General features: G+C 54.0%; 2 protein-coding genes across 7 annotated transcripts in view; both read left to right on the top strand.

The window, feature by feature from the left end:
- Nucleotides 1-49: 49 nt before the first annotated feature.
- KLC4 (kinesin light chain 4) lies at nucleotides 50-14450 on the top strand. 3 transcript variants are annotated; one of them, XM_036317088.1, is made up of 17 exons: nucleotides 130-147; nucleotides 1158-1248; nucleotides 1962-2247; nucleotides 3600-3830; nucleotides 5437-5518; nucleotides 6119-6329; nucleotides 6800-6887; nucleotides 8428-8529; nucleotides 9556-9729; nucleotides 10001-10100; nucleotides 10300-10352; nucleotides 10572-10642; nucleotides 11082-11190; nucleotides 11765-11905; nucleotides 12469-12546; nucleotides 13269-13332; nucleotides 13995-14450. In XM_036317088.1, exons 3-17 carry the CDS (start codon nucleotides 1987-1989, stop codon nucleotides 14153-14155), a joined length of 1926 nt encoding a protein of 641 aa, XP_036172981.1. In that variant the 5' UTR covers nucleotides 130-147; nucleotides 1158-1248; nucleotides 1962-1986; the 3' UTR covers nucleotides 14156-14450. The 3 variants fall into 3 exon arrangements, with proteins under 3 accessions (XP_036172982.1, XP_036172981.1, XP_036172983.1); XM_036317089.1 differs by lacking the exon at nucleotides 1158-1248 and having other exon boundaries at nucleotides 50-147; XM_036317090.1 differs by lacking the exon at nucleotides 130-147 and having other exon boundaries at nucleotides 930-1248; nucleotides 12469-12584.
- Nucleotides 14451-15605: 1155 nt separating this feature from the next.
- PTK7 (protein tyrosine kinase 7 (inactive)) overlaps nucleotides 15606-25434 on the top strand; it is a 63330-nt gene continuing 53501 nt past the window's right edge. For 3 of the 4 annotated variants that reach the window (XR_004968797.1, XM_036317018.1, XM_036317020.1), the window contains exons 1-2: nucleotides 15606-15862; nucleotides 23196-23414. Coding sequence is in view for 3 of the 4 variants with exons in the window: in XM_036317018.1 (XP_036172911.1) it covers nucleotides 15787-15862; nucleotides 23196-23414 (295 nt within the window). In the remaining variant the exon portion in view is untranslated. The remainder of the gene's footprint in view (nucleotides 15863-23195; nucleotides 23415-25434) is intronic. The other variant, XM_036317019.1, reaches the window with a different exon arrangement.

The following is a 25434-nucleotide window of genomic DNA, read 5'->3' as shown; positions in this document are numbered from 1 at the left end:
GCCAATCCTCGGGCGGCTCTTAGGCCGCGTGACTGGGAAGCAGGCCCCGCCCCTCTGAGCCGTCAAAACAATTGCCTCGAGCGGCAGCCATGATGGATTTAAAGGGGCAGTACCGGCCAGGGCGGCAGCCAGATCGACACCGCGCGGGTGAGTCTTTGAGAGTAACTCTGGGGCGGAGGGTTGAGGTCCCGCTACCTCTTATTCCCGCACTCTCGGACAGATAACACACCCCGCCGACTGACCTCACTCAACTCCAGACAGACTAAAAAACTCCGCCCCCTGCGCTTCTTCCCGCCCCTCGGTGTCCAGACAGACAGACAGGCAGTCAGTCGGCCTGCCCCGCCCCCTGCGCTACCAACTGACTCATTGACCTCGGGATTGTTGGGCCGCGGAGTCCTCTCCCGCGACGCAGACCTCGATCGTCCACCTGCACCTCCCCCGCCACCCCCGCCCATCTCACTCTCCCCATCCTGGGCCCAGGGCAGGTGGGCGGCCCGGGGCCCTCCACCGCCTGCCAACGCCGGGAGTCCCCCTCCCAGCGCCACGTTCCCGGTGGCCCTGCAGCCGCCCAGCAGCCCCGGCACCGTTCCCCGCACCGTCAGGCGCTGGGAGGCCCCTTAGGCGACTCTCCGAGCCGGTTAGCAGGTGATCCGAACAGACAGCCATGGCAGTGGCTGCGCCGGGACTGAGCACGTCTTCCTCCTTCCTCTTAACCCGGTGCTTCTCAACCTGGGCTGCACGTTAGAGTCACCTGGGAATCTTTTTAAAATCCTGATTTCTGGGCCTCATTCTCCGGAAATTCTGTTTCTTTGTTACTAATTTGTGGCCCCTCCCCATAACAAAGAAACAGAATTTCCGGAGGGCGAGGCCCAGAAATCAGGATTTTAAAGAGATTCCCAGGTGATTCTAACGTGCAGCCAAGGTTGAGAACCACTGTCTTAACCAGACGCGCCTCTTCTCGCGGCCAGGTCCCCGGTCAGGGCTCGCTCCCTCCTTGGGGAGGACAGCTCCGGGCGTGGGGAGGGAGGAGGGACACCGGTCGCCTTGCAGCAGGAGGGAGGGTGTTTGTCCTGGGTGGGGCTCCCTGCCAGGTCCTCTGGGTGGCTGTGAAGTGGCGAGAGAAGGGGTGAAACGCTGGACTCCTGGACTTTGGGCAGGGCAGGTCCTTCCGAGTCCCTGGCTGCCGATCGGAGTGTCTTCCGGGCTCCGGCCTGAGCGCCCCAGGCACGGGCTGTGCTCGGGAAACAGGTAAGAGGACTGCAAAGATGAGAAACAGGTCCCTTTGAGGACGGAAGAAGATAGCCTGAGGCCTGGAGGGCGGGGAATATGGGTTGGAAACTCGGGGGGAAAGAGTTAGGGCTGACCAGGTCTGCAGATGCCGCAGCCTGAAGCCCGGGAGCCCGCTGGGGCCCTCGCATCTGGGTCCTGCGATGAAGGCTCTGTTTTCTTCCTTTCCCTGATTTAACTTTGAAACGTACCCTTCCCTTTCCCCAAAACCTCGGCACTATTTCCTGCAAAGTCTCCTGTCTGCTTTAACCCTGTTCCCTTTGCAACTCTCCCCAAACGCCCTGTGCTCCTTCAGTGCTGTCTTTCGTCTCCTGCTGCCTTTTCCTAACCCAAGCTCTCTCTCCAGTTCCTTTTCTGTTTTGGTCCTAAGTTCTAAATTCCTCTGCTAGTCATCAGGACCTTTGTTTTCTCCTACTCACTCTCTCTCTCTCTCTCTCTCTCTCTCTTTCTCTTGGTTTAAGTCATTCCCTCTCCCTCTTTCTTTCCCACAACCTTAAGCTTTGTGTTTTTAGTGTCTTAGGTTCCCTCCCCACTGGTCACAGTCTCTCTCCAATTAAAACACATGGTTGCCCATACCCTCTCCTCTCTTAACTTGGATCCTCACCACCCTCGAACCAAGGTGCTCAGCCTCCCTTTCTTATTTTCACCTCACTGGAGCTCTGTTGTTTTCCCAGCCCAGGCAGGGTCCTCCAGGCCAGGATGTCGGGCCTGGTGTTGGGGCAGCGAGATGAGCCTGCGGGGCACCGGCTCAGCCAGGAGGAGATCCTGGGAAGCACGCGGCTGGTGAGCCAAGGGCTGGAGGCCTTACACAGTGAACACCAGGCAGTACTGCAAAGCCTGTCCCACACCATGGAGTGTCTGCAGCAGGGAGGCCATGAAGAAGGCCTGGTGATGCATGAGAAGGCCCGGCAGCTGCGCCGTTCCATGGAGAACATTGAGCTGGGGCTGAGTGAGGCCCAGGTGAGAGGGAAGACATGGTGCCAAGCGGCCCATGGAGGAGCAGTTGTCTGATTGGAGGTTTGGGATCACTTGGATCCCCTTGTCCTAGATTCTTGCATTCATTCATTCATTCATTTATTCAGTAAATATGTATTAAACTCCTACTGTGTGCCAGGCACCACTCTTCTGTGCACTAGAGACACATCATGAACACAACACTCAAAAATCCTTGCCATCTTAGAGCTTGCTTTCTAGCTGGGGGAGGCAGACAATACATACATAAATTAGTAAATGATTCAATATGCCACAGTGATAATTGCTAAGGATAAAAGAATAAAATTAAAGCAGGGAAGGATAATATGAGAGGGCATATGAGTTTAGGTAGAGTGGCCAAAAAAAGGCTTTATTGGCCTGGCCAGGGTGGCTCAGTGGTTGAGTGTAGACCCATGAACCAAGAGGTCACCAGTTCAATTCCCTGTCAGGGCACATGCCTGGGTTATGGGCTCGATCCCCAGAAGGGGGCATGCAGGAGGCAGCCAACCAATGATTCTCTCTCATCATTGATTTTTTCCATCTCTTTATCTTCTCCCTTCCCATCTCCCTAAAATTAATAAAAACTTTTTTTTTTTAAAGGCTTTACTGAAATGGTGACATTAGAGCAAAGGTTTGAGGATGAGGGAATGAGTCATGTAATAAATGGGGGAAAGGCACCCTAAGCAGCGTGGACAGCAAGTGCAAAGGCCCTGAACCAGGGCCTTTTTATTAAAAAAAAAAAAAAATTATTATTGATTTCAGAGAGAAAGGGAGAGGGAGAGAGAGATAGAAACATCAATGATGAGAGAGAATCATGGATTGGCTGCCTTCTGCACGCTCCCTACTGGGGATTGAGCTCTCAACCTGGGCATGTGCCCTTGACCGGAATTGAACCCAGGACTCTTAAGTCCACAGGCCAACCTCTATCCACTGAGCCAAACCAGCCAGAGCGAACCAGGGCCTTTTCAATGAGCTTAGTGAGAGCCAGTGTGGCTACAGTAGAGTGAATGAGGGGAACCAAAATAGAAAATGAAGTTCCAGAGGTAATGGGGTTGGGGAGAGGGGGAAGATTGTGTCGAACTTGTAAGTCAACATAAGGATGAGGAGAGGAGAGATAACATTTTAAAAAGACCATCTGGCTGTTGGGTAGGAATTGACGGTGGCTTGGCCTAGGATGGTGACTGTGGAGTTGGTGAGAAATTGGATTCAGGCTATATTTTGGAGGTAGAGCCATTGCTCCCCATCCCCACTTCCTGGCTCCTGCTAGTCCTGCCACCACTCCTGCCTGTCTCTGAACACTCCTAGCCAGCATCTGGTGCTCACAGGATGTGCCCACCTAGGTGATGCTGGCTTTGGCCAGCCACCTGAGCACAGTGGAGTCGGAGAAACAGAAGCTGCGGGCTCAGGTGCGGCGGCTGTGCCAGGAGAACCAGTGGCTCCGGGACGAGCTGGCAGGTACCCAGCAGCGGTTACAGCGCAGCGAGCAGGCCGTGGCTCAGCTGGAGGAGGAAAAGAAACACCTGGAGTTCCTGGGGCAGCTACGGCAGTACGACGACGATGGGCACACCACGGTAAGCGTGTACGGGCGAGGTTGCCGGGATGGGGGGTTCGGATAGCTGGCAGTCACCACAGTTATGAGGCAATGGCCCCATCATCTGCAGGGGGCAGCACTGCTGCTCAGCCTGCCCCACCCGGCAGAATTCAGGTCCTGACCCCAGCTCCAGCCGACCGCAAGGGGAAAGAATATTCGCTCATTCAATCAACATTTCACTAAGTGACTATCACACATGCCAGGCACTGTGCACTCCGCTGGGGATGCAGCAGTGGACAAGGCAGAGTTCCTGCTCTCACAATTACAGATTTGTGCGGGGGAGACAGGTAAACACCTGGACAGTTCCCATCCAGAATCCCAAGTGCTGCAATTAGGGAAAGCATAGCCCAGTTGAACAAGAACCTCCTAAAATTTGCTCTCAAGATGTATGAAATTTAACTCTCACTCAACAGGCATTTATATACCTTTATGCCTTAAGCAGTTCAAGAAGATGCATATAGGAGACATGTAAAGAACTAGAAAAGAGAATTCATGGGTTTTTTTGTCCTTATAATGTAGCTGTAGGAACAAGACTTAAGTATGAGAACTCATGTGGGACAACACAAAGCAGCAAGTACTCGGTGCTGGGTGAGGGATCCAGTCAGTGTGGGAAGAATTGCAAGGAGACAGGTTTCTTTTTTTTTTTTTAAATATATTTTATTGATTTTTCACAGAGAGGAAGGGAGAGGGACACAGAGTTAGAAACATCGATGAGAGAGAAGCATCGACCAGCCGCCTCCTGCACGCCCCCTACTGGGGATGTGCCCGCAACCCAGGCACATGCCCTTGACCGGAATCGAACCTGGGACCCTTCAGTCCGCAGGCTGACGCTCTATCCGCTGAGCCAAACCGGTTAGGGCGAGACAGGTTTCTGAGGACTGGAATGGTCTGAGAAAGAGTCACAGAGGAGGCAGGGTGCAGGGATGGTGAGATGTAGGTTAGATTTTTTACATTTAAATAGTTAGGAGTTTGGATAGATTTTGATGGATGATGAGGGAGAGGGAGGAGCTTTCTAAACTAGGGGGTGGGGGTGTCGCAGATAAGGCTCCAGGGCTGGGAAGCTGGTCTATTCCAGGGAAAGTGTGCTGGTTGCATGGGACACAATGGGGAAGCTGGGCAGCAGGGTTGGAGGTGTTTGTACAAGGCTGCAATGCCTTGTGGGCACAGCAGAGTTGCCCGTGTGAAAGTAGGTTAGACAGTGAGGGCTGGGCACTAAGTCCAGCATGAGCAGTGGCAGGTGATGGGTACGTGTCAGTAAGATCACACACTCCCTGCCCTCAGGACAGACAGGACAGACATATAATCAATGTAAACACACAGGACTATAATTACAGGAGTTGAGGGGGTGAGAGGTGGAGGCGGGAGAATGAGGGTACTTAGGAAGGAAGCTTTCTGAATGTGAAGAAAGGGAAAGTCGAGATTTGCAAATGAGAGGCCTTAGCTTGGTGAGAGGAATGCTGGCCTTCCCAGGGCCAGGGACATGAACAGGGTTCGTTTCCTGGACCTCACCTGTCAGGGATTTCATGGTTCAGAGGGGCCCTGAAGAGGTTACTGGGGGGATATCTTTGCTGCTGCTTTCTTTCTAGGAGGAGAAGGAGGGTGATGCCACCAAGGATTCCCTGGATGACCTTTTCCCCAATGAGGAAGAAGAAGACCCAAGCAATGGCTGTGAGTCTGTCTCTGGAGTGGGAGGGTGAAGAGAGGCAGCAGGAGCCTGGCCCAGCTGTGCCCCCTCCCCCAGCCCCCGTACAAAGGATGCTCACCATCCAGAAATAGTTCTCCATCTTCCTCTGGAGATGGGGCAGAGACTTGGCTGGTACTCTGAGTTCCTCAGCACCCCCATCATTTCTTACTCATCAACATTGCCAGGTACTGTGCTAGGCGCTAGGCATACTGAGATGAGAACGACGGGGCTGGCAGGAAGGAGTCACAGCTGAGTGGGAGTGGAGGAACATGAGCTCCTCCAGGGAAAGAACCAGGTCTCCCTTATCTTTGTATCTCGGGCACAGCCCCTGGCTCATGCTTATGAAGGAAATGTTTGTTGAATGAATGAATTACTGGGTGAACAAATGGGACAGGTTCAAGTGAGTGGGCAAAAGAATAATAGTTGAGGCAGATTTCCAGAGAGAGAGCCCGGGCTGGGGGGGGGGGGGGGGGGTAGGTGCAGGCGTGGAATAAGACAGGGAGTAAGGGTGCGGAGGGCAGGCAGCAAAGGAGAGAGGAAGAGTCCCTGAGGAAGTCTCCTGTTCGTTTTCTGGGATGGTTTAGTGTCACGTGGCCAGGGCGCCCAGCATAGCGGATATGAGATCCCAGCGAGATTACGGACTCTGCACAACTTGGTGATCCAGTATGCAGCTCAGGGTCGCTACGAGGTGGCCGTGCCGCTCTGTAAGCAGGCACTGGAGGACCTGGAGCGCACATCTGGCCGGGGCCACCCAGATGTTGCAACCATGCTCAACATCCTTGCTCTGGTGTATCGGTGAGCACTGCCCTCCCTCTGGCCACAAATCTGCTTCCAGGTTCCACCTTGATCCATCTTTGGCTCCCGCTCCTCCTCTCCACTGGGTATCTCTTCTCCCTGCTGGGCCTTCCAGGTGTATGCCACTTGGAGGCTTTCTTCTGTACCAGAACTCTCATTCTATCCATACCTGAGCCCTTGACCTTAGAGAATACTCCTTTCTCAGGCTCTTTGCTTGCCCAGTCTGTCTCCTGGGGAGGGTCTCTTTCTCTGTTTCTTGTGTCCAATAACCGATGGCTCCTCTTGACATGGTGAGTTTTGCATACAGTAGGGGTGAATTGGTGAACCTGTCACTGCTCACAAGGGGCTTCGTGTCTCCTCATGGTGGGTCCAATCCCTAAATGTATCTCAGATCCCAAAGGATAGGAGGGAAGGAGAGGGCTTGGGGGCAGAGTTCACGGTAACCTCTTGATACTTTTGTCCTCGTCCAGGGACCAGAATAAGTATAAGGAAGCTGCCCACCTGCTGAATGACGCCCTCAGCATCCGGGAGAGCACCCTGGGCCGGGACCACCCTGCGGTCAGTATTCCTTGCCCACCTTCCCCCGTGCTCTTTTGGTCTCTCTTAGCTGTCCATCCTCTGCCCACAGCTTAGTCACCGGGGATGCTCAAGAAGGAGATGTGAGGGCTCCTTTCTTCCAGGCACTGTCCACTGATCCCAACTCTGAGACCCAAATGACTCCTTAAAAAAAAGTTTTTATTGATTTTAGAGAGAAAGAGGAAGGGAGATGGAAAGAGAGAGAGAGAGAAATATCCATCAGCTGCCTTCTACATGCCCCTTACTGGGGATCAAGCCCAAAACCTGTGCATGTGCCCTGACTGAAAATCAAACCAGTAACCTTTTGGTACATGGGATGATGCTCAACCAACTGTGCCACATCAGCCAGGGCCAAATGACTCCTCTTTATAATGAATATTTTCCAGAAACTTAATTCATAGATTATGTAATCTACCTACACATATAATTTCCAAAACATTGAATGATAACTTATTAATATGAAAGTGAAACAGGGAAAGTAATTTATAATAAAATAATATATACAATACATTAAAATGAAACAAAAACACAATATAACAGTTGTACTGAATATAACTATGCTAGAAGATATGATATAGTAGTCTGATATATAATGAATAACTTTATATTTAGAAGGGGTAAGACCAGGAAACCATTCTATATAAGTATGAACCCTGCAGGTGTGACCCAGGGATTGAGCATTGACCTCTGGACCAGGAGATCACAGATCCATTCCAGGTCAGGGCACATGCCTGGGTTGTGGGCTTGATCCCCGCTAGGGGGCATGCAGGAGGCAGCCAATCACGATTCTCTCTCATTGTTGATGTTTCTAGTCTCTCTCCCTCTCCTTTCCTCTCTGAAATTAATAAAAACATATTTAAAAAAATAAGTATTAAAAATGACAGCAGAAGGATTGGTGGATATGAGATTAAAATATAATGTTAGAATAACAGCAGACCAGATTTATTTGTATATCATAAAACAGAGAGAAATAAGCAGGGGTAGCACGCTAAGGTAAACGATGGGTTGTCAAAATGGAGAAAATGAGAAATAAGATATTTCTGAAAGTGAACTCACTGTGTGAAAATGATTCCCTATGTTATGACATGTGATAGGCAGAGATGCTGTATCTCAGAAAACATCACTTGTGTCTTGATGTCCCACCGAGTGTCAAAGCTTACATTTGTCAGAGAATGTCAGGCAGGACATTCAACATTTGGCCGAGCTATTCCACACATGCAGAACATCTCTAGCTTCCTTGCCTCCCCAAAGGTAATAAGGCCCCCAATATTCATGGCAACCGAAAACAAACACACACCACACAAATAAAACCCGCCTTCAGAAATATAAAAAAGTGCCCCTAGGGGGCGATGCCCCCCCTAGAGAGCCCCAGAGCCATCCAGTTCAGCATTTCCCCCTCCCCGGACTCTGGCTAGGGTGGCAGAGTCCGTTTCTCTTGGGGGTGTGCGGCGTGGGGAAGGACCTCCAACTCTCAACGTCCTTGAAAGCACCAGTGTCTGAGGGGACAGGCCTGTCTTCCTAGGTGGCTGCCACACTCAACAATCTGGCCGTGCTCTATGGTAAAAGGGGCAAATACAAGGAGGCGGAGCCGCTGTGCCAGCGGGCACTGGAGATCCGAGAAAAGGTGCCCACATCCTCTCCCCATTCTTCCCTGCTGCTGTGACCCCTTCTCCAGCATCTGTCTTCTGGTTTACCCTCTTGCCTCACTTTGTTTCTTACCTCCCTATCTCTGCCTTGTCTTCTCTTCTTTTTTTTAATTATTTTTTTTATTGTCTAAAGTTTTACATATGTCTCCTTTTTCCCCATTGATCTTCTCCCTGCCCCCCTCGCCCCCCCCGCGCCCCCCCCCCCCGCAGCCATTCCCACCCCGGGCAAGCCCCCACCGCCCCAGTGTCTGTGTCCATTGGTTATGCTAATATGCATGCATACAAGTCCTTTGGTTGTTCTCTAACCACGCCCCCCCCCCCTTCCCCTGCCTTTTGTCTCTGGATCTATTTTTTTTTTTTTTTTAAATATATTTTATTGATTTTCTACAGAGAAGAAGGGAGAGGGATAGAAAGTCAGAAACATCGATGAGAGAGATCGATCAGCTGCCTCCTGCACTCCCCCCAGTGGGGACGTGCCCGCAACCACGGTACATGCCCTTGACCGGAATCGAACCCGGGACCCTTGAGTCCGCAGGCCGACGCTCTATCCACTGAGCCAAACCGGTTCGGCTGGATCTATTTTTGTTCATCAATTTTTGTTGATCATTATATCCCACATGAGTGAAATCATGTGATATTTATATTTCTCTGACTGGCTTATTTTGCTTAGCACAATGCTCTCCACTTCCATTCATGCTGTTGCAAATGGTAAAAGTTCCTTCTTTTTTATAGCGGCGTAGTATTCCATTGTGTAGATGTAACACAGTTTTCTAATCCACTCATCTGCTGATGGGCACTTGGGCTGCTTCCAAATCTTAGTTATGGTGAATTGTGCTGCTATGAACATAGCCTGCATATATCCTTTCTAATTGGTGTTTCTGGTTTCTTGGTTGTCTTCTCTTCTGTCATTCCCTTTCCCCGTTCCCTGTAGGTGCATGTGCATGTGTGTGCACACACGGACACACATACTTACAGCCACCTATCCCTCCTTTGCTTCCCTTCAGGTCCTGGGCACCGACCACCCAGATGTGGCAAAGCAGCTGAACAACCTGGCCCTGTTGTGCCAAAACCAGGGCAAGTATGAGGCTGTGGAACGCTATTACCGGCGGGCACTGGCCATCTATGAAGGGCAACTGGGACCAGACAACCCTAATGTAGCCCGGACCAAGAACAACCTGGTAAGGGACAAGGGGGCACAGTGGGTGGAAGGAGGGGAGGGGACAGCATCATAGTCTGGTACATTAACACCATCACCTTTGTGCCATCTCTGGGGCTGTCTTTGGGGCTGAGGGATCTGCTTCATTCCAGTGGGAAGCAGAAGTCCTACAGCCTCTTAGGATGGAGTGGGAACACTCTTGACCATAAAGAGAACACGAAGTGGAAGTCCCTGAGCCTGGCTGAGAGCTTGCTCCATCTCTTGCTCCTGTGTTTTTGCCTTCCTGCCCCCAGGCTTCCTGTTACCTGAAACAGGGTAAATATGCTGAGGCGGAGACGCTCTACAAAGAGATCCTGACCCGAGCCCATGTGCAGGAGTTTGGGTCTGTGGACGGTGAGTGGTGATGGCCTGGAGAGGGAGCTGCTGGGAGGGAAAGAAGTGCAGACCAAAGGTTGGGGGTTAGGCCACAGTGGTTCCCAGGGGGAGCCAGACCCCTTTAGTCCAGCCCTGTGGGCCTCTGGGTCCTGGCTCCCCCCATACTGTAAAGCTCAGTTTTCTAACCTTGCCATGCCATCCCATGTATCACCCCCAGATAACCACAAGCCCATCTGGATGCATGCAGAGGAGCGGGAGGAAATGAGCAAAGTGAGTGGGGAGCCAGCCTGGGGAGCCTGGGGAGCCTGAGGCTCCCAGGGCCTCTGTCTTACTCCTGGCACTAGCCCAGTTCTTCACTTCCCAATCAAGCCCCAGCTCCAGATGCATGGTGCCTTCCCCAACCCAGCCTGCACCCTGCCCAGCTCCAGCTTGCACCCCAAATCTCTGTAGTCACATCTATGGCTTCCTCTCCCCTCTGTCCTCCTGCAGACCCGGCACCGGGAAGGTGGCACACCCTACGCAGAGTACGGAGGCTGGTACAAGGCCTGCAAAGTGAGCAGGTAAGCGGCAGTGAGAAGGTGGCTTGGCTCTGAGGCCCTCCATTCAGCCCTGATCCTGGCCTCCTGGACCTTTCCCTTTCCTCCCTTTGACTTGCCTTGGCCTTAGCTCTGCTCTCTCCCTCTCCTGTTTCTTTTTTCTTTTTTAATCCTCACCCGAGGATATTTTTCAATTGATTCTATAGAGAGAGTGGAAGAGAGAGGGAAAGACAGAGAGAAATATTGATGAGAGAAATACATTGATTGGTTGCCTCCTGCACGAGCCCTGACCAGGGACTGGGCCTCGAAGCAGCCTGTAGATTGTGGAATTGCAGGGCTTCCCTTGAACCCGTGACCCTTCGGTCTTTAGGCCAATGTTCTATCCATTGAGCCAAACCGCCTAGGGCTCCTGTTTCTTTTTAGAGCCCATCCTCACCCCCTTCCCTGGTCTCACCCCCCACAGCCCCACAGTGAACACCACTCTGAGAAACCTGGGAGCTCTGTACAGGCGCCAGGGCAAGCTGGAGGCAGCCGAGACCCTGGAGGAGTGTGCCCTGCGTTCCCGGAAACAGGTCAGAGACTGGGAGGGGAAGGGTGTCCCGAGGTAGTGCCCTAGGGACAAGACCACTGAGGCTTCTTCTGAGTCTCGGAAGAACAAGTGGAGGGACCGAGGAGGGAGACCGAGAGAGGAAGGTGATAACCCTTGTGGTTGTGGTGGTTTTAAGTGTGTTCTTACCCCTACCTGCCCTTTGCAGTCAGAAATCCAAGTTCAAGGTTCACTTCACTGAAAGGGATTATTAAAAGGGAAGCCCTGCCCTTCCACAATTTGAAGACTCTGTTAAAGAGAGGCATGCATCGCTGGTGTGGATGAGGGGAGCCCAATGTCAAGAACTTCTCAAATTGTGGGTGTTAGCTCATTAGTGGGTCAAGAAAGCAATTCAGTGTGTGCCATGGCTAAACATATATATGCATCTATACGTAGGAATGCATCGCACATAGAAAAGGTGGGTATCGTTCCAGTGTGTGTACTGGGACATCACAAGGAAAAGTGTCTTCCTTCCTGTGGCTGATGGTGAAAAAAGGTTTGAAAGACCTATCCTGAGGAGTAAGGAGTGGGAAGTCCCAGCTTCTTCCTTTTTTTTCCAGGGCTCTGACCCTATCAGCCAGACCAAGGTGGCTGAGCTGCTTGGGGAGGGCGACAGTGGAAGGACCTCCCAGGAGGGTCCTGGGAGCAGCGTGAGATACGAGGGAGGTGAAGATGCCTCTGTGGCTGTGGAGTGGTCAGGGGTAAGTCTGGCGATTGCCCCTGGGTCTCTCCTGCCCCTGCCTGCTGGTGTCAGTGAGAGGCTCTGAGCCTGTCCATGAAGGATATGAGAACATGTCCCCGCTCCAGTTCAGTCAAGACCCTCCCTCTCAGAGGAATCTACCAGCCAGCTAGTGGCTGGGCTCTGGTTTTCAGTCCCTGGGCCTTTGCGGGAGGGGTGTGTGTGTAGAATAAATGGCAGGACTTGACTCAGAAGCCAGTCTGCTTTTGAACAATAATAGATACAGAGGCAGAGCTGCCTCAAACAGATTGTCAAACTGCTGCGGGAAGGCCGGGGAGGGTTGGGGGACAGGAGGTAGGGGGGTAAGAGATCAACCAAAGGACTTGTATGCATGCATATAAGCATAACCAATGGACATAAGACACTGGGGGGTAGGGGAGGCTAGGGGACTGTCTAGGGCGGGGGGAAAAAATGGACACATATATAATACCCTTTGTATTACTTTAAGCAATAAAAAAATAATAAAAAAAGAAGCCAGTCTGCATGGGGTCCCCTTGGCTTCTGTTCCCCATCCCTCTCCACCAGGATGGCAGTGGGACCCTGCAGAGGAGCGGCTCTCTCGGCAGGATCCGGGATGTGCTTCGTAGAAGCAGTGAACTCCTGGTGAGGAAGCTCCAGGGAACTGAACCTCGGTCCTCCAGGTACACAGTGAGACAGATATGGCAACGCAGGCAGGCGAGCCTGTCCTCCAAAGCCTCTGGGCCTCTCACCTCTGGAGCAGTGTCTTGGAGAGAATCATAGAGCAGGTCCATGGGGTGTCCATGGAGAGCGTTCAGGAAAAATGGTGCCCCAGTAGGGGGAAAAGACACCTGAGGAGATGCTCTTTACCGATGCAGATAAGAAAGTGTGTGTGTGTGTGTGTGTGTGTTGGCGGGATGGGGTGGCAGGGAGGGGATGGGGAGGAGGCAGAGACTTGCTTTTGTGTGGCAGGCCACGTAACACTCAAGAGGAAGTGCCCTGGCCACTGAGCAGTGGTTAGAGTGTCAGCCTAAGCACTGAAGGCTTGAGGGCTGGATTCCTGGTCAAGGGCACATACTCTGGTTGCAGGTTCCATTCCGGACCCCAGGTTAGGTCAGGGATGTGCAGGAGGAAACAAATTGATGTGTCTCTCTCACATCCATGTTTCTCCCTCCCTCCTCCCCTCCCCTCCCCTCCCCTCCCCTCCCCTCCCCTCCCCTCCCCTCCCCTCCCCTCCCCCCTTCCTCTCCCCTCCCTTCTACTCTCTCTAAAGAAAAAAATCAATGGAAAAAATATCCTTGGGTGAGGACTAGCAAAGAAAAAAAAAAAGGAAGGAAGAGGCCTCAATTCTTTCTTTTCCATTGTAGCAGCAACATGAAGCGGGCAGCCTCCTTAAACTATCTGAACCATCCCAGTGCAGCACCCCTGCAGGTGAGAGCAGTGCTGGTGAGCTTATCGGTGGGTGAGGAAGAAAGGACAGCCTTAGAGCAAGCCCAGGGGAGTTAGGGAAGGGGGAGAGTCATCTGGGATGAAGACTCTGGCTAGGGAACTGGACCTGGCAGCCCGAATCAGGCAGGCAGCTTGGTGGTGGTGGTGGTGACTAGGAAAGGACAGTTTCAGGTCAGAGATAGTAGCAATTAAATTCATGGGGGGAGTAACAGGAATCAGTGTTCTCTAAACTGGTACTTTAGAATTAGTAATAATTCAAGAAAGATTTGGGGTTTCTAATTGCTCTTCCTCCTGTAGCCACCAGACACCTTACCTTGGGGACTCAGTAGTCAAGAAAAGGGAAAAAGAAAAAAGTATCCAATCATCTCCTTTTGAAAAAACAGTAATGACATTCTAACGGAAATGACCACTTGCATCAACACATTCAAAGTATATGCCAATATTCATGTGGCTCTTCCAGGTCTTTTCTCCACCCGACTGTGGCCTTCTGGAAAATCCTAGCAAAGCCTCAGATCTTGGGGTTGAGGTTACAGGTCCATCGTAGGTCAAGAGATAAGACTGCAGCCACGAGATGGACAGAGTCCAGGGGACAGTCTTCAGGAGGGTGAGGTTCCTGGGCTGATGGCCTATGTTGTCTGTTACAGGTCTCCCGGGGCCTCAGTGCCAGCACCATGGACCTCTCTTCAAGAAGCTGACATTCAACCCACCCCCCAGGTCTCCTGGGTTCCCCCACAGCCCTCACAGCATTCCCTCTTGCTCCAGGCTCTTCCAGCCCCTTGGGGGGACAGTGAAGGGGAACAGTTAACCAGAAGATTGCTGCTGCCCTTAGGGTCTCAGCTCCCTCCTCAGGAATCCTTTTCAAGGACCCTCAGGACATCCTCTCCCCACCCTGTGGTCCTCGAGTAGCTAGCTCCGAGGCTCCCAGGGTGGGGAAGGAGCAGGTATGCACCTCAGAGATGCAGCCTGCTGCTGGCTTATCTGTCAGAGGTTTGGGCTGGCCAAGCAAGATACCTGGCCCTGGCCTCCCTTGTTCCCTCGGCTGCCTCTCTTCAGGTCCATGTATTTCACTTTTCTTAAATAAAAGAATCAGGTAACCAGTCTGCCACTTGAGTCCTGATTGAAGAGGGTAGGAAGCAAGGGTTGTGTTGGAGCCCTTCCCGGAAGGGAAGGGTGAGGGGCAGTGATGGATGGGGCAACAGGAGTGTTGATTCTTGGATCTCTCCACTCTTCCTTCCCTGTTTGTATCCTCTCCAGCAGAGCCTGCAGGAAGGCATCTGGGGGTGGGGGAGGAGGCCCACACCCCAAGGAGAAGGTGCTGTGGCTGGGTTGTCAGGGACATGTGGTGGCCATGTGGCAGGACCCTGGAGTCCTGGCGCCACTGCTCCCGGCGGTGAGGCCCTCCGTGGCTGCCCCTCCTCCTCCAGCTGCTGGGGGGAAGGGAGGTCTAGGCAGGCCTGGGGGCCTCCGGAGCCAGAGGGGAAGGAGGCACTCACTCCATCCCCTCAGCATGTCCTGGAGCCTGAGCAGCAGCTGGGGCCCATCTTCTAAAGCTTGACTCCTCCTGACCCGCCTCCTACACCCCTTGCTGCTTTCACAACAAAGAAAGAATGTGGGGGTGGCGGCGCTGGGGTGGGGGTGCCTGGAACGGGGCTGTGCTGGGCCTCCCCACAGCTGGAGACTTGGCCATGCCCTGACACAGCCCAGGCTGCCTGGGATGGACTTGGGATGGATTTGTCAGTTTAACAGCCGTCAGCCTGGTGCTCCGAGTCCAGCCAGTTTCTACCTTTGGGCTCATGGTGGTCCAGAGCCAAACCAGAGCCCAGCCATGCACCGGTCCCACATCTCTCCTGGGCTCCGCCGTACCTCCAGGTTACCCTGCGTGGGGGACACCAAGGATAGCCGTCTGTTCTAGGTCTGGCTAAGGATTCAGGCTGCAAAGTTCCCTCCCACCCGCGGGCTTGGGGGAACTGTTGGTCAGAGTCCCCTGGAAGGCCCCGAGCTGACATCCTCCCCAGGGGTCACGGAATCAAAAGTCCCTACGGTGCCCGCGTCCTCGCAGATCAGGCGGAGGCACAGCCTCTCACTCCACCGCGCTCTGGTCCCGGGCCCTCTCCGGGGCCGCCCTCCGCCCGGGATCCAGCTCCAGACCCCTCCCCCAACCGCGAGCTCCGCCCCGCCACGACGGGGAGGGGGCGTTGAGGAGGCGGGGCGCCGCGCGGCGGCGGCGGGGAGGGGGCGTCGTGGGGCGGGGCTTGGCGGCGGCGGCGGAGACGCGCGAGGACTCGGAGGTACCGGGCGCGCGCGGCTCCGGTGAGGGACGCCTCCGGCTCCGGCTGCTGCCTCGGCGCCCGCGCTTCGGTGCGCTCGGCCTCCGGGGCCCGCCGCGGAGCGCAGTCCGCGCGTCCGCCCGCCCGCCGCCTTCCCCGAGCCCCCGTGATGGGAACGCGGGGCGCCCCGAGCTGCCCCCGCCGGCTGCCTCTGCTCAGCGTCCTGCTGCTGCCGCTGCTGGGAGGTGAGTGCGGCGAGCTGGGGGAGCGGGCTCGGGCGCGCGGGAGCCCCGCTGCTACCAGGGGGCGCCCGGGGCACGGGTTTGGGCGGCGGGAGCGGAGAAGACACCCTGGAGAGGCTGCCCGGGGCGCGGGGTCCCGGCGGCTGGGAGGCGGCCCAGCCCTGAGCGGACGCGGTCGGCGGGGGACCCTCTGCCACCCACGTCCACGAGGTCGCGGTCCGGCTCCCACAGAGTTTCCCGGCCTCCGCGGAGAGTTGTGCTCGGAGCTGCCGGGAGTTGCCGGCGCCCGGGCCCCGGGGGGGAGTTTATTTTCGGGAGAAAAACGACTACCCCCACTTCGGGGGGTGCAGCGAGGTGGCTGGCGGCGGGGGAGACGGGTGCCCCTGGCGGGCTCAGCCCAGGTGAGGGCGGCCGGCCCGGGGCCAGCTGCGGGACCGACCTGCGGCGCGCGGCAGCTTTGTTACCTCCGCCGGCCCGGCGCCCCCGGCTTCCCTTCGCCCCGCTCCGGGGCCAAGCCGGACCCCTGCCGGCCCTGCTGGCCCTGTGGCGAGGGCGGGAGAAGGGGGAGTCAGGGCCGCCCCATCTCCTCCAGCTCCTGGGCCCGAGCCCACTCCCAGCCGGGGCGGAATCTGGGGAGCGGAGTCCCAGGCTGTCGCGGTGACTAATGTGTGAAGGCCGCTGCCAAGATCGGGCATGGCCGGCCTGCAAAGGTGCGGACGGGGCTTGCGCTGCTCCTTCCTGGATTCCCATCCTGTGCCTCCTCCCCGAGGAAGCGAACCCCGCTTTCTACAGGCCAGGCAGGCAGAGTTCCATCTGCCTTTTCTTCAAGCGCTCAGCATTTCCACGAGGGCGTGGCCCTCTCTCCGGGACAGACAGGATCGGATCCCACCCCCTCACCCCCTCACCCCTTTCCCTCCTCACCCCCTTACCTCTTCACCCCTGTCCCCCCTCACCCCCTCACCCCCTCCCTGCCTGTATTCCCTGCCCGGGTCACACCTGAGAGTCACCCCTGCGGTATGGAAGTGCTTTACAGGAAAGCATCAAACTCCCTGCACAGCCTGGACTGGCAGTAGGCCCCCATCCTTCTCCCTTCAATAAACCACAAACTTGGAGGATGCTTGTGGCAGCCACCCTCCCTGGGGAGCCCTGCTCCGGGGACCTGGTCCGAGCTCATCACTGCCTTCCTTTGAAGAGTGGCCTTAGGCAGGGTGGGGGTAGAGAATGGCCTTTTCTGACATCTTCCTGGCTGCTGGCTGCTGAGGGGTTTTGGTGCCCATGGAATCAACATCTCGGCCACCCCTGGTTGTAAAAGGAGAGATGATTGTAGCCCAGGACCCAGGGGTAAGAACAGGCTCCAGGGATTTGTGGGAGGTGTTTCTGGAGCTGCCCTGTGTTCCTTGTGATGTGGGGTGGTTATGGCTCCTGGCAGAACCCACATCTGCTCCCAGAGGAAGTATGGAAGTTTTTTTTTTTTTGCGCAGCCAGGATGGGGGGCCCAGCCATATGGGTGAGCAGCCCGAGCTCACAGGCTTCCTAGGTCAGCCAGCTGTTTGGGGTCTGGGCCTGCGGGTCGCCTGACATGGCTGCCTTCGCCGCGGATGTTTCGAGTTCTGGAGTCTAGGGCAGATTCTGGTGGAAACGGGGCTCTTGTGCAACAAATGCTCAATTCCTTCCGTGAGAAGAGGACTCTGATGGTAATGGATGTTAATCCGGTGACTGGTGTTTAGGGGGGGGGGGGCTTTTGTGGGGGAAGTTAGGGCAGGCCGAGGGCTGGAGGTCTGGAATCTCCTCTGGGGGTGGGGGGATGTCTTGGGCTCAACAAAGGAACATTTTAATGAGAGCCTTAAATCAGTTCCACCAAATGTGCCCTGGTGTGGGACTGTCCATGTGCTGTAAACAATTTCAGCCAAGGCTTCGGCGCCTGCTGTCTTCCAGTGAAATTGGGGGACCCAACCCACCCCTGGCCGGCATGACCAGGGGGCAGTGATTTTTAAATAGATTACAGTAGATTTTCCCATCTCCTTGTTTGTGTAATTAGCCGGAGTTGTAGGGAGACCCCGCTGTTAATAAGGTTGGAGTAAGGGACTAGGTTGGGACTAGGTGGCTGGGCTTGTGGATTAGACCATTCTGAAGTTCGGGTAATGACGCTGTAAACGGCTGAGTAACTTTCCAGACTTTGAGATCCCTGTTGTGATAAGTATGGTGGTGGTGGAGGAGGAGGAGGAGAGGGCTTAACATTTGCAACCTGGGATTCTGGGCCCCAACTGCTTGGTCAGTTGTGGTCATTCCCCATCCCCGTTCCCATCGGCGCCCCCCACCCCCTAACCCCCCCGCCAGTCTTTCCTCCAGGCTCTTGTTTCTTTGGGGAAGTAAAATTGTCACGTTCTGAGAGAGGCTGAAGTTCTGAGAGAGGCTGTTCTGCAGACTCCTCGAGGCTCTGCAGCCTGTAATTCAGGCTTAGGAGTTGCTTGTTATCAGTGATGGGCTTTCTTAGATGTTGGGAAGGACAGTGGGAGGGCCCCGGTGATCCCGGCACCGCGCTTGCCAAAGGATCCAGTCAAGCGCCTGGGGCCCAGAGCAGGGTTGAGTGGTGGAGATGAAATGTTTGGCAAAACAGCAACTCCAACTCTGACAGGCCCTGTGTCCTGGGCAAATCTCTTGACCTCACAGTTGGCCTCCTCTGTAAAGGTACTTACTTCCTGGGGTTGTGCTGAGGATTAAATGTGATGAGTATATAAAGGCCTCCTTTCTTGTTCTTCCTCTCCTGTGGTGTGCTTCCAACATACCTTTCCAGCTCTACAGTCACCCCAACAATAAACATTGTCCACCAACTGGAACCCTCCATTCCACCCAACCAGTCTCATTCCTGACGCCTAAAACACACATGGCTCCTCAGACCTTTCATTCCCCTCTGGCCAGTCCCCAGTCATCGACTGCCTCCCCTCCTCTCTCTCTCTTAAAAAAAATTTGTTTTTATTGATTTCAGAGAGGAAGGGAGAAAGAGAAAGAGAAAGAGAGAGAGAGAGAGAGAGAGAGAGAGAGAGAGAGGGAGAGAGAGGAGAGAAGAGAGATACATCAGTGATGAGAAAGAATCATTGTTCCTCCTGCATGCCACCCACTGGGGATTGAGCCCGCAACATAGGGCATGTGCCCCTGACTGGAATCAAACCCAGGACCCTTCAGTCCGCCGGCTGGCATTCTATCCCCTGAGTCAAATCAGCTATGGCTCCCCATCTCTCCTTGGCCCAGCTCTACCTCCATTTCATCCCCCAAACTGTCCTCTCTCTCCTGCCAGAAAGTGGATGCCTGATGAACTTCTGGACACCTTCCATATTTTTGTCCCATATATTTAGGCGTTGGGTTTTCATTTACTGAAGGGCTCTCCCTTTAGAATTCAGTACAGTGGTTTATAATGGGTCCGTATTTGGTTTATTAAAAAGGTCGATGCACCTTTTGGGTAGATGGCAGAGTAGCCAAGGGCAAAGGTGAACAGCCCCTTTGCCTCTAGGCGTTGGGTCCGTGTGCCCTTTTCAGCTTCTCTGGGTTGGGGTGCCTGTTGTTCCTCCCTGTGTCTGCTCTGCCGTGACCCAGTCACGGGACCAGCTCTTCCTCCTCTGTTTCTGGGCTGGCTGTTCTTTGTGGTGCTTTCTGAGTTTTGATGTGGCTACTGGCCTTCTCCAAGAGTTCCTGGGCGCGGGCAGCCACCTCTACATATGAAGCCGACCTGCCTGGGAAGGCCACAGCTTAAAAACCGTGAACTGGGTAGGGGCCTTGATTATCCACAACTTTGCCACTCAAAATAAGGTCCAAGGACAAGTGGCATCAGCATTTCCTGGGAGCGTGAATCAGAATCCCAAACTACGTTTTAGCAGTCTCCTCTGCTGACTGTTCCCCCGAGTTCCAGAAGTCCTGCTCTAGGCATCTCTCCTTACACAGAAACTCTGGTTGCAGCAGGACAAAGTAGGGGCCCTGGATCTTGCAGTGTTTGGAGAGTGAGCCAGTTCATGTGCATACTCTTTGGTGTGATGTGTGTATTTAAAAATGACCTCACTCTGGATTGAATTTGAATCAAATTCTTTTAGGATACTTGTCCATTAAATATGTGACATTAGCCCTGGCCAGGTGGCTCAGCTGGTTGGAGCGTTGTCCCTTACACCAAAGGGAGGTGGGGTTTATTCCCGGTCAGGGCACATACCTAGGTTTCAGCTTTTTTTTTTTTTTTTTTATTAAATCCTCACCTGATGATATTTTTCCCATTGATTTCTAGAGAGATTGGAAGAGAGGGAGGAGGGGAGAGAAAGAGATGGAAGGGAGGGAGGGAGGGAGGGAGGGAGAGAGAGAGACAGAGACATCGATGTGAGGCACATTGATTGATTGCTGGGGAACCTGCAACTGAGCTATGTGCCCTTGACCGGGAATCGAACCTGCAACCCTTTGGTCGGTGCTCTAACCACTGAGCGACCGTCTGGGTTTCGGGTTTGATCCCTGGTCAGGGTGTGTGAGTGTGGGCCACCGCCCACATCAACGTTTCCCTCTCACATCGATGTGTTTCTCCATCTCTCTCTCTCTCTCTCTCTCTCTCTCTCTCCCCCTTTCTCTCTCTAAAAATAAAAAACATATTCCCAGTGAGGATTTAAATTTTTTTAAAAGAAATGGGTGACTCTAAAAGGTTCACATTAGTGTGATATTCTGTTCCTCTTGGAGTCTCAGTTTTTCTCAGAGGAGCATGTGTCTATTTTATAATGAAAGCCAGTGGAGAAATTGAATTTGTTAGGCAGTAATTTGGTCAGTGGACGACTTTTCAGGAATACAGTTGGTTCCTAAAGGGAGGTGACGTCTTCACTGGGCCTTGAGAGTCGTGTTGGAGCATTTCACGTTTTGGAGTGATGAAGGGGTTTGTGTGAGTTTGTGTTTAAACCAGTGCATTTTCTGTGAGATTCATCTGGGATGGAGATTGGCTGGTTCAGACTTAATTTGTGAGCCAGCAGCAGTTTGGGGCCAGGGATTAAGTCTTTGGTGTTTTCCTAATGGAAGAAGGGGTCATTAGGACCCTGGGTCCCCTGGCCTCCCTTGGCCTCCCATGGCCTCCCTAACCTCAGTAATATGCCTTTCTGCTGCTCCCCCCCCTCCCCCCGCAGAGCCACATGGTGGGGTTACAGGCTCCCCCGTTTGTGGCTGCCTGGCTGCCGGTGAGGGCTCTAGCTTTGCCTTCCAGCTGCCGGCCTGCCTCTTTCTTCACTCCCTGCTCTGGCCCCCCACTGCCTGGTCCTTTTTTGTGGGTGGAAGTTCTGCCGTGGTGGCTGGGTTAGAGTCCTGTCTTGGGGTTCTCTGAGTTCACTGCTGCGTGCACACTTGGCCCTGCCGAGCCCCCGGCGCTTTGGTGGAGCTGGCACAGGAGCTGCTGCAGCTCATCAGCGGTTTGAGGAAGCCCTCTGTAGTATGTCACTTTTTCCATCCTCTTTTCTTCTCTGGATTTGGGCCGTTTTCCTGCCAGCAGCAGTGGGGCAGGGAGGGAGCTTTGTTGGAAGGGTAGACGTACAAAGGCGCCTTTCCCCTCTTGCTGCTTCGTTTGGGTTCTCCACGCTCTTGTGTCCCTGGGCGCATTAACACGGAATGAATGCACAGCTGAGTGGAGTGCAGTCTCCCTGGGGTCCTGCAGATCCCAAGTTCCTGCCAGGCGCTTCGACCATCATGACGAGTAGGATATGCCCCTGCCGGTTTAGGTGTATATGTGACTGGGTCCTGAGTCCTGGGGTTGGATGATGAGCCACAGGTAAGGAAGTACAGTGTAGACTAGTTTCTCTCAAAAATGTGGTCCAGAGACCATCTGTGAATATGGTGGAGGGCAGGTAACCCTAGGTACTGATTCACATTTGGGTTGCCTGGGCTTTCCTGCAGACTTGCCCATCAGAATTGTTTGGGGCAGGAGTAGAAGGTGCATTTCAGTTTCTTTAGATTATGTTGTATTTTTTGAATAGCTAATCCAGTTACATAGTTCAGATCTCAAAAGGAAACTGCATTTTACAGGAGCTTCCCAGGAGATTCTCACCTTCTCTCAAGTTTGAGACCCACTGGGTGGCCCTGAGGAGAATTTGTCCGTCTAAGGAGAGGTGTGGTGATGAGAAAGAGGTTGGTGTTAATGTCAAGGGGCTCAGGAGCAAGTCAGTTAAAAGTGTTGGAGGCTCTTCTATGGGTGACGCTGTCTCAGGTGGGGAAGGAGGCAAGAAGGAGACAAGATGGAGAGATGTGAATTAGATGAAGTATAAAGAAAGACACCATTTGGAATTGTGCTCAGTGGAATAGAAGAACATTCCAGAATGTGTACGATGGTAAGTCAACGATGCAGGTGCAAATGGGAAGGGCTTCAGAGAGGAGAGAGGGTTGCTAGCTAGTAGCTGTAGGCTGCATAAGGGCATTGGACCAGGCGCCTGAAAACTTGGGTGGCCCTTGTTATAATTCGTCAACATCCAGGCACGATCAAGGAAGAGTGGTGACATCTAGGATCCTGTGGCACTTGCCCTTGTCTGTTCTGGTCCTGGCTCCGTTGCTGCCTCCCCACACAACCCTAAGCGGCTCCATTCACCTTCCCAGCCTTAGTGTCCTCTCTGCAAAATGCAAACGAGGCTGGTCCCTGCCCTGCAGGCTGGTGCTCCTGGCTGTGGAGATGGTTGCCCAGCGAAGCCGCCCCTCTGGCCAGCCCTGATGTCCCTTCCCGGAGACTGCCCTGACCCTCTGCATCCCTTTACGCACGGTGTCAGCTTCTCTTCCCAGTCCTCAGTCTCTAGAATGGTTTGCAGGGGCTCAACAAAGTCGCTCTTGACAGGCAGCTCTAGAAATGGTTTCCTCGTTCGAAAGCACAGATTTTTCTGAATGGGTCTCAGTATTCTAACAGCAGCCCAGAAATGTGGGCACAGCCACTGTGCATTTCCTGGTGGGAATTCTCCCTCCGTCTGTCCCAACAGCCGCTCCTCCCCAGGGTGGTCAGCGCTGGCGCAGGGCCACCATCTCCCCGGCATGCTGACTTTTTCCAGGGAGCGGGCAGTGCGCGGCTTCTCGCAGCCTGGGGAGGGGCTTCTGTCCTCACGGGGTGGCTGTGGGGGTTTCCCCGGTCGGTCACTCTGTGTAACTTGTGGGAACTTCTGTCAGCGCCATGGAGGTTCCTGAGGTGCTGTGTGGTCTCCCTGGGGGTGGTGAAGGTGGTCAGAGTGGGCACTAGCATACACTGGCTCTCCTTTGTCTGCTTCTTGGGGTGGTGGGCAGGGAGGAGGATGCTTGGCTGCTTTGGGGACTGCCGAGGTGTCTCAGCCACTAGCTCACACAGTGCCTTTGTGCACAGGAGAACGAGGCACCGTTCCCCCGAGTGAACGCAGCCCTGCACCAGGACACGGGCCGTGGCTCGTGGAGCACAGGCCGTGCCGCGACGGCCCGGCACCTAGAGCCTGCACATCCTGCACAGTCAGACGTGACCGTCCCGTTGCAATGAGGGCTTTGCAACCGGCGGCTGTTTGCGTCCCATGGACCACGGTGAGATCGGTGACTTCTAAGAATGTTTCAGGTGAACGCTTTTCACTGCTGTCCTGCCTCCTGTGGTGGTAGGAGAAGCCTGGGAGGGTGGGGCCCTGGCTGCGCCCGCTCTGCAGTATGTGCCTGTGGCTGCTGAGGTCTCAGCCTGTGTCTGGGCTCCTCTCCCCGCCAGAGGATTTTGCTGCCTTGCAGATGGAGGCTTTTAGCCTCTGTGGTCATTGATAGAGAAGGCTGGCTGAGTCTTCGGGTCAGAGGGGCAGGGCTGCTCAGCGTTTCCTTCACAGTTAATGAGGAGCTTCAGGCTTGCCCCTCTGCCTGGGCACCCCTGGGCCTCCCGTGGCCCCACAGAACACGTTGGGGCATTTCTGACTTAGAGGAAGTCCTGTAGTGGAAATGACGTCAGTCACAGAGAAGGGGCCTCGGTCTGGATGGGCTCTTGTTCAGTGTACCCTGGGGAGGCACTGAAGGAACACTGACCAGGCTGGGAGTTGGGAGACTGGACCCTACCCCCACATTTGCCCCAGACTGTTCGAATGACGTTGGGCAAGTCCCACCCACCGCCTGGGCCTCAACTTGAGAGCAGAAGACCTTGGAGGACCCTTTACTGTGACCCTGACCTTCAAGACTGACCCGACCCAGGATTGCCATGGACACCCTCCAGCCGTGTTTCTGCCACACTTACAGGCTCCCTCCTGGCCTTTGGTTTGGGGAGAGCACTTTAATCGGAGGGCTGCATTTTATTCTGGAATCTCTAGTGCGTGGGCACAGATGCGTTTAGACTTGATCAACTGGTGCTGTGGGTATAATTCCCTGGGTGCAAAGGAGAATGGAAAGGCTTGAGTAAATTTGGGGGTGGGGGGATAGAGGGGGTTGGGGTGGGGGATAGGGGGAGAGAGAGAGAGAGATTTCTTATCCTAGTAAGAGAAGGCAGAAATACTTACCTGGTTAGTCCTCTCAGGTATTTGAGGGGCTACTGCCTTTTGCACAGACAGGAGGCCACTGAAGGGAGGCTTAATGTTGGGAAGCAGGGGCTGGGTGTGCTTTGGGAGAGGCTCCTCTGTAATCACCAGCGACTGTACCCAGCTTTGCAGTTTAGGAATTGCTTTCACTCACACTGACATTTGATCCTATCAACTCGGCTCAGAGGGCAGGACGAGGATGCAGGGTTTTTGTTTTGTTTTGGAGGGGGAGGGGGGGGGAGGCATTTGACAGGCACAGAAACCAAGGCAGAGTGTGATCTGCTCAGGACTGCGGGGCTGATAATAGAGCCGATTCCCTGTGCTCACATGTCCTCGTAGTGTGTCCTCACTAGAAGCTATGAAATGTCGAACGCACATGCCTTGGAACCGGGTCATCTCTGGGGAGTGGATTTTGCAGATGAGATAACTCACTCTCTGAGTAGGTTTAGGAGCCGTCCAGCCAGAATCAGAGGGAGGAGTAACCTTCGTTCTTTCTGCATAAGGAGTGTATCAATAACATATTTGGAGAGATCTTTAGGGCCACAGACCATTTTTCTCCCGTTTTTGTTACAGGTCAGGTTAAGGTTTCCAATGGCCCATTCTGAAGTTTGTATACATCTTTACATTTTTTAGAGTTACAGTCAGACTGTATGTAACCTAGAAGTCCAGGATATACTGGGCCCAAATCCCCAGGATTTGAGCTTTTCTCTTGAACCCACGGGTCCTTAGACTCTTCGCCTGGTGCTTCTAGAAGGTCACAGGCAGTGACAGGCCCCAGCTTGCAGGTGAGCTGCCACATTCCAGACCAGTGTGCCTGCTGGGCGCTGCACACTGGGTGATGCCTGGTGCAGACCACGTAGGTGGTAGAGAGTCATCCCTGCTGTGGTTATTACTAGTTTGCCGTCTCTAACTGCTTTTGTATGGATAGATGTGCCCGAGTTTAGTGGTAAAGACCCTGGCACATAGTAGGGATACAATGGATGTAGGTTTCCCTTTCATTTCTGACTTTGGAGGCGAAGTCTTTTTTATTTATTTATTTTTATTGATCTCAGAGAGGAAGGGAGAGGGAGAGAGAGAGAGAGAGAGAGAGAA

Source organism: Myotis myotis, unplaced genomic scaffold (genome assembly GCF_014108235.1).
Source record: "Myotis myotis isolate mMyoMyo1 unplaced genomic scaffold, mMyoMyo1.p scaffold_m19_p_7, whole genome shotgun sequence".
NCBI lineage: Eukaryota > Metazoa > Chordata > Mammalia > Chiroptera > Vespertilionidae > Myotis > Myotis myotis.
Note: the sequence above shows the minus strand (reverse complement) of the source record. Positions and strands in the feature narration are given on the sequence as shown.

What these genes read in the sequence shown, in the direction of transcription:
- KLC4 (XM_036317089.1), top strand. Translation starts at nt 1,987, where the DNA reads ATGTCGGGCCTGGTGTTGGGGCAGCGAGATGAGCCTGCGGGGCACCGG. An exon ending in TGGGGCTGAGTGAGGCCCAG is followed by an intron (nt 2,248 to 3,599) that starts GTGAGAGGGAAG and finishes GTGCCCACCTAG; the next exon opens with GTGATGCTGGCTTTGGCCAG. An exon ending in TGGGCCGGGACCACCCTGCG is followed by an intron (nt 6,888 to 8,427) that starts GTCAGTATTCCT and finishes CTGTCTTCCTAG; the next exon opens with GTGGCTGCCACACTCAACAA.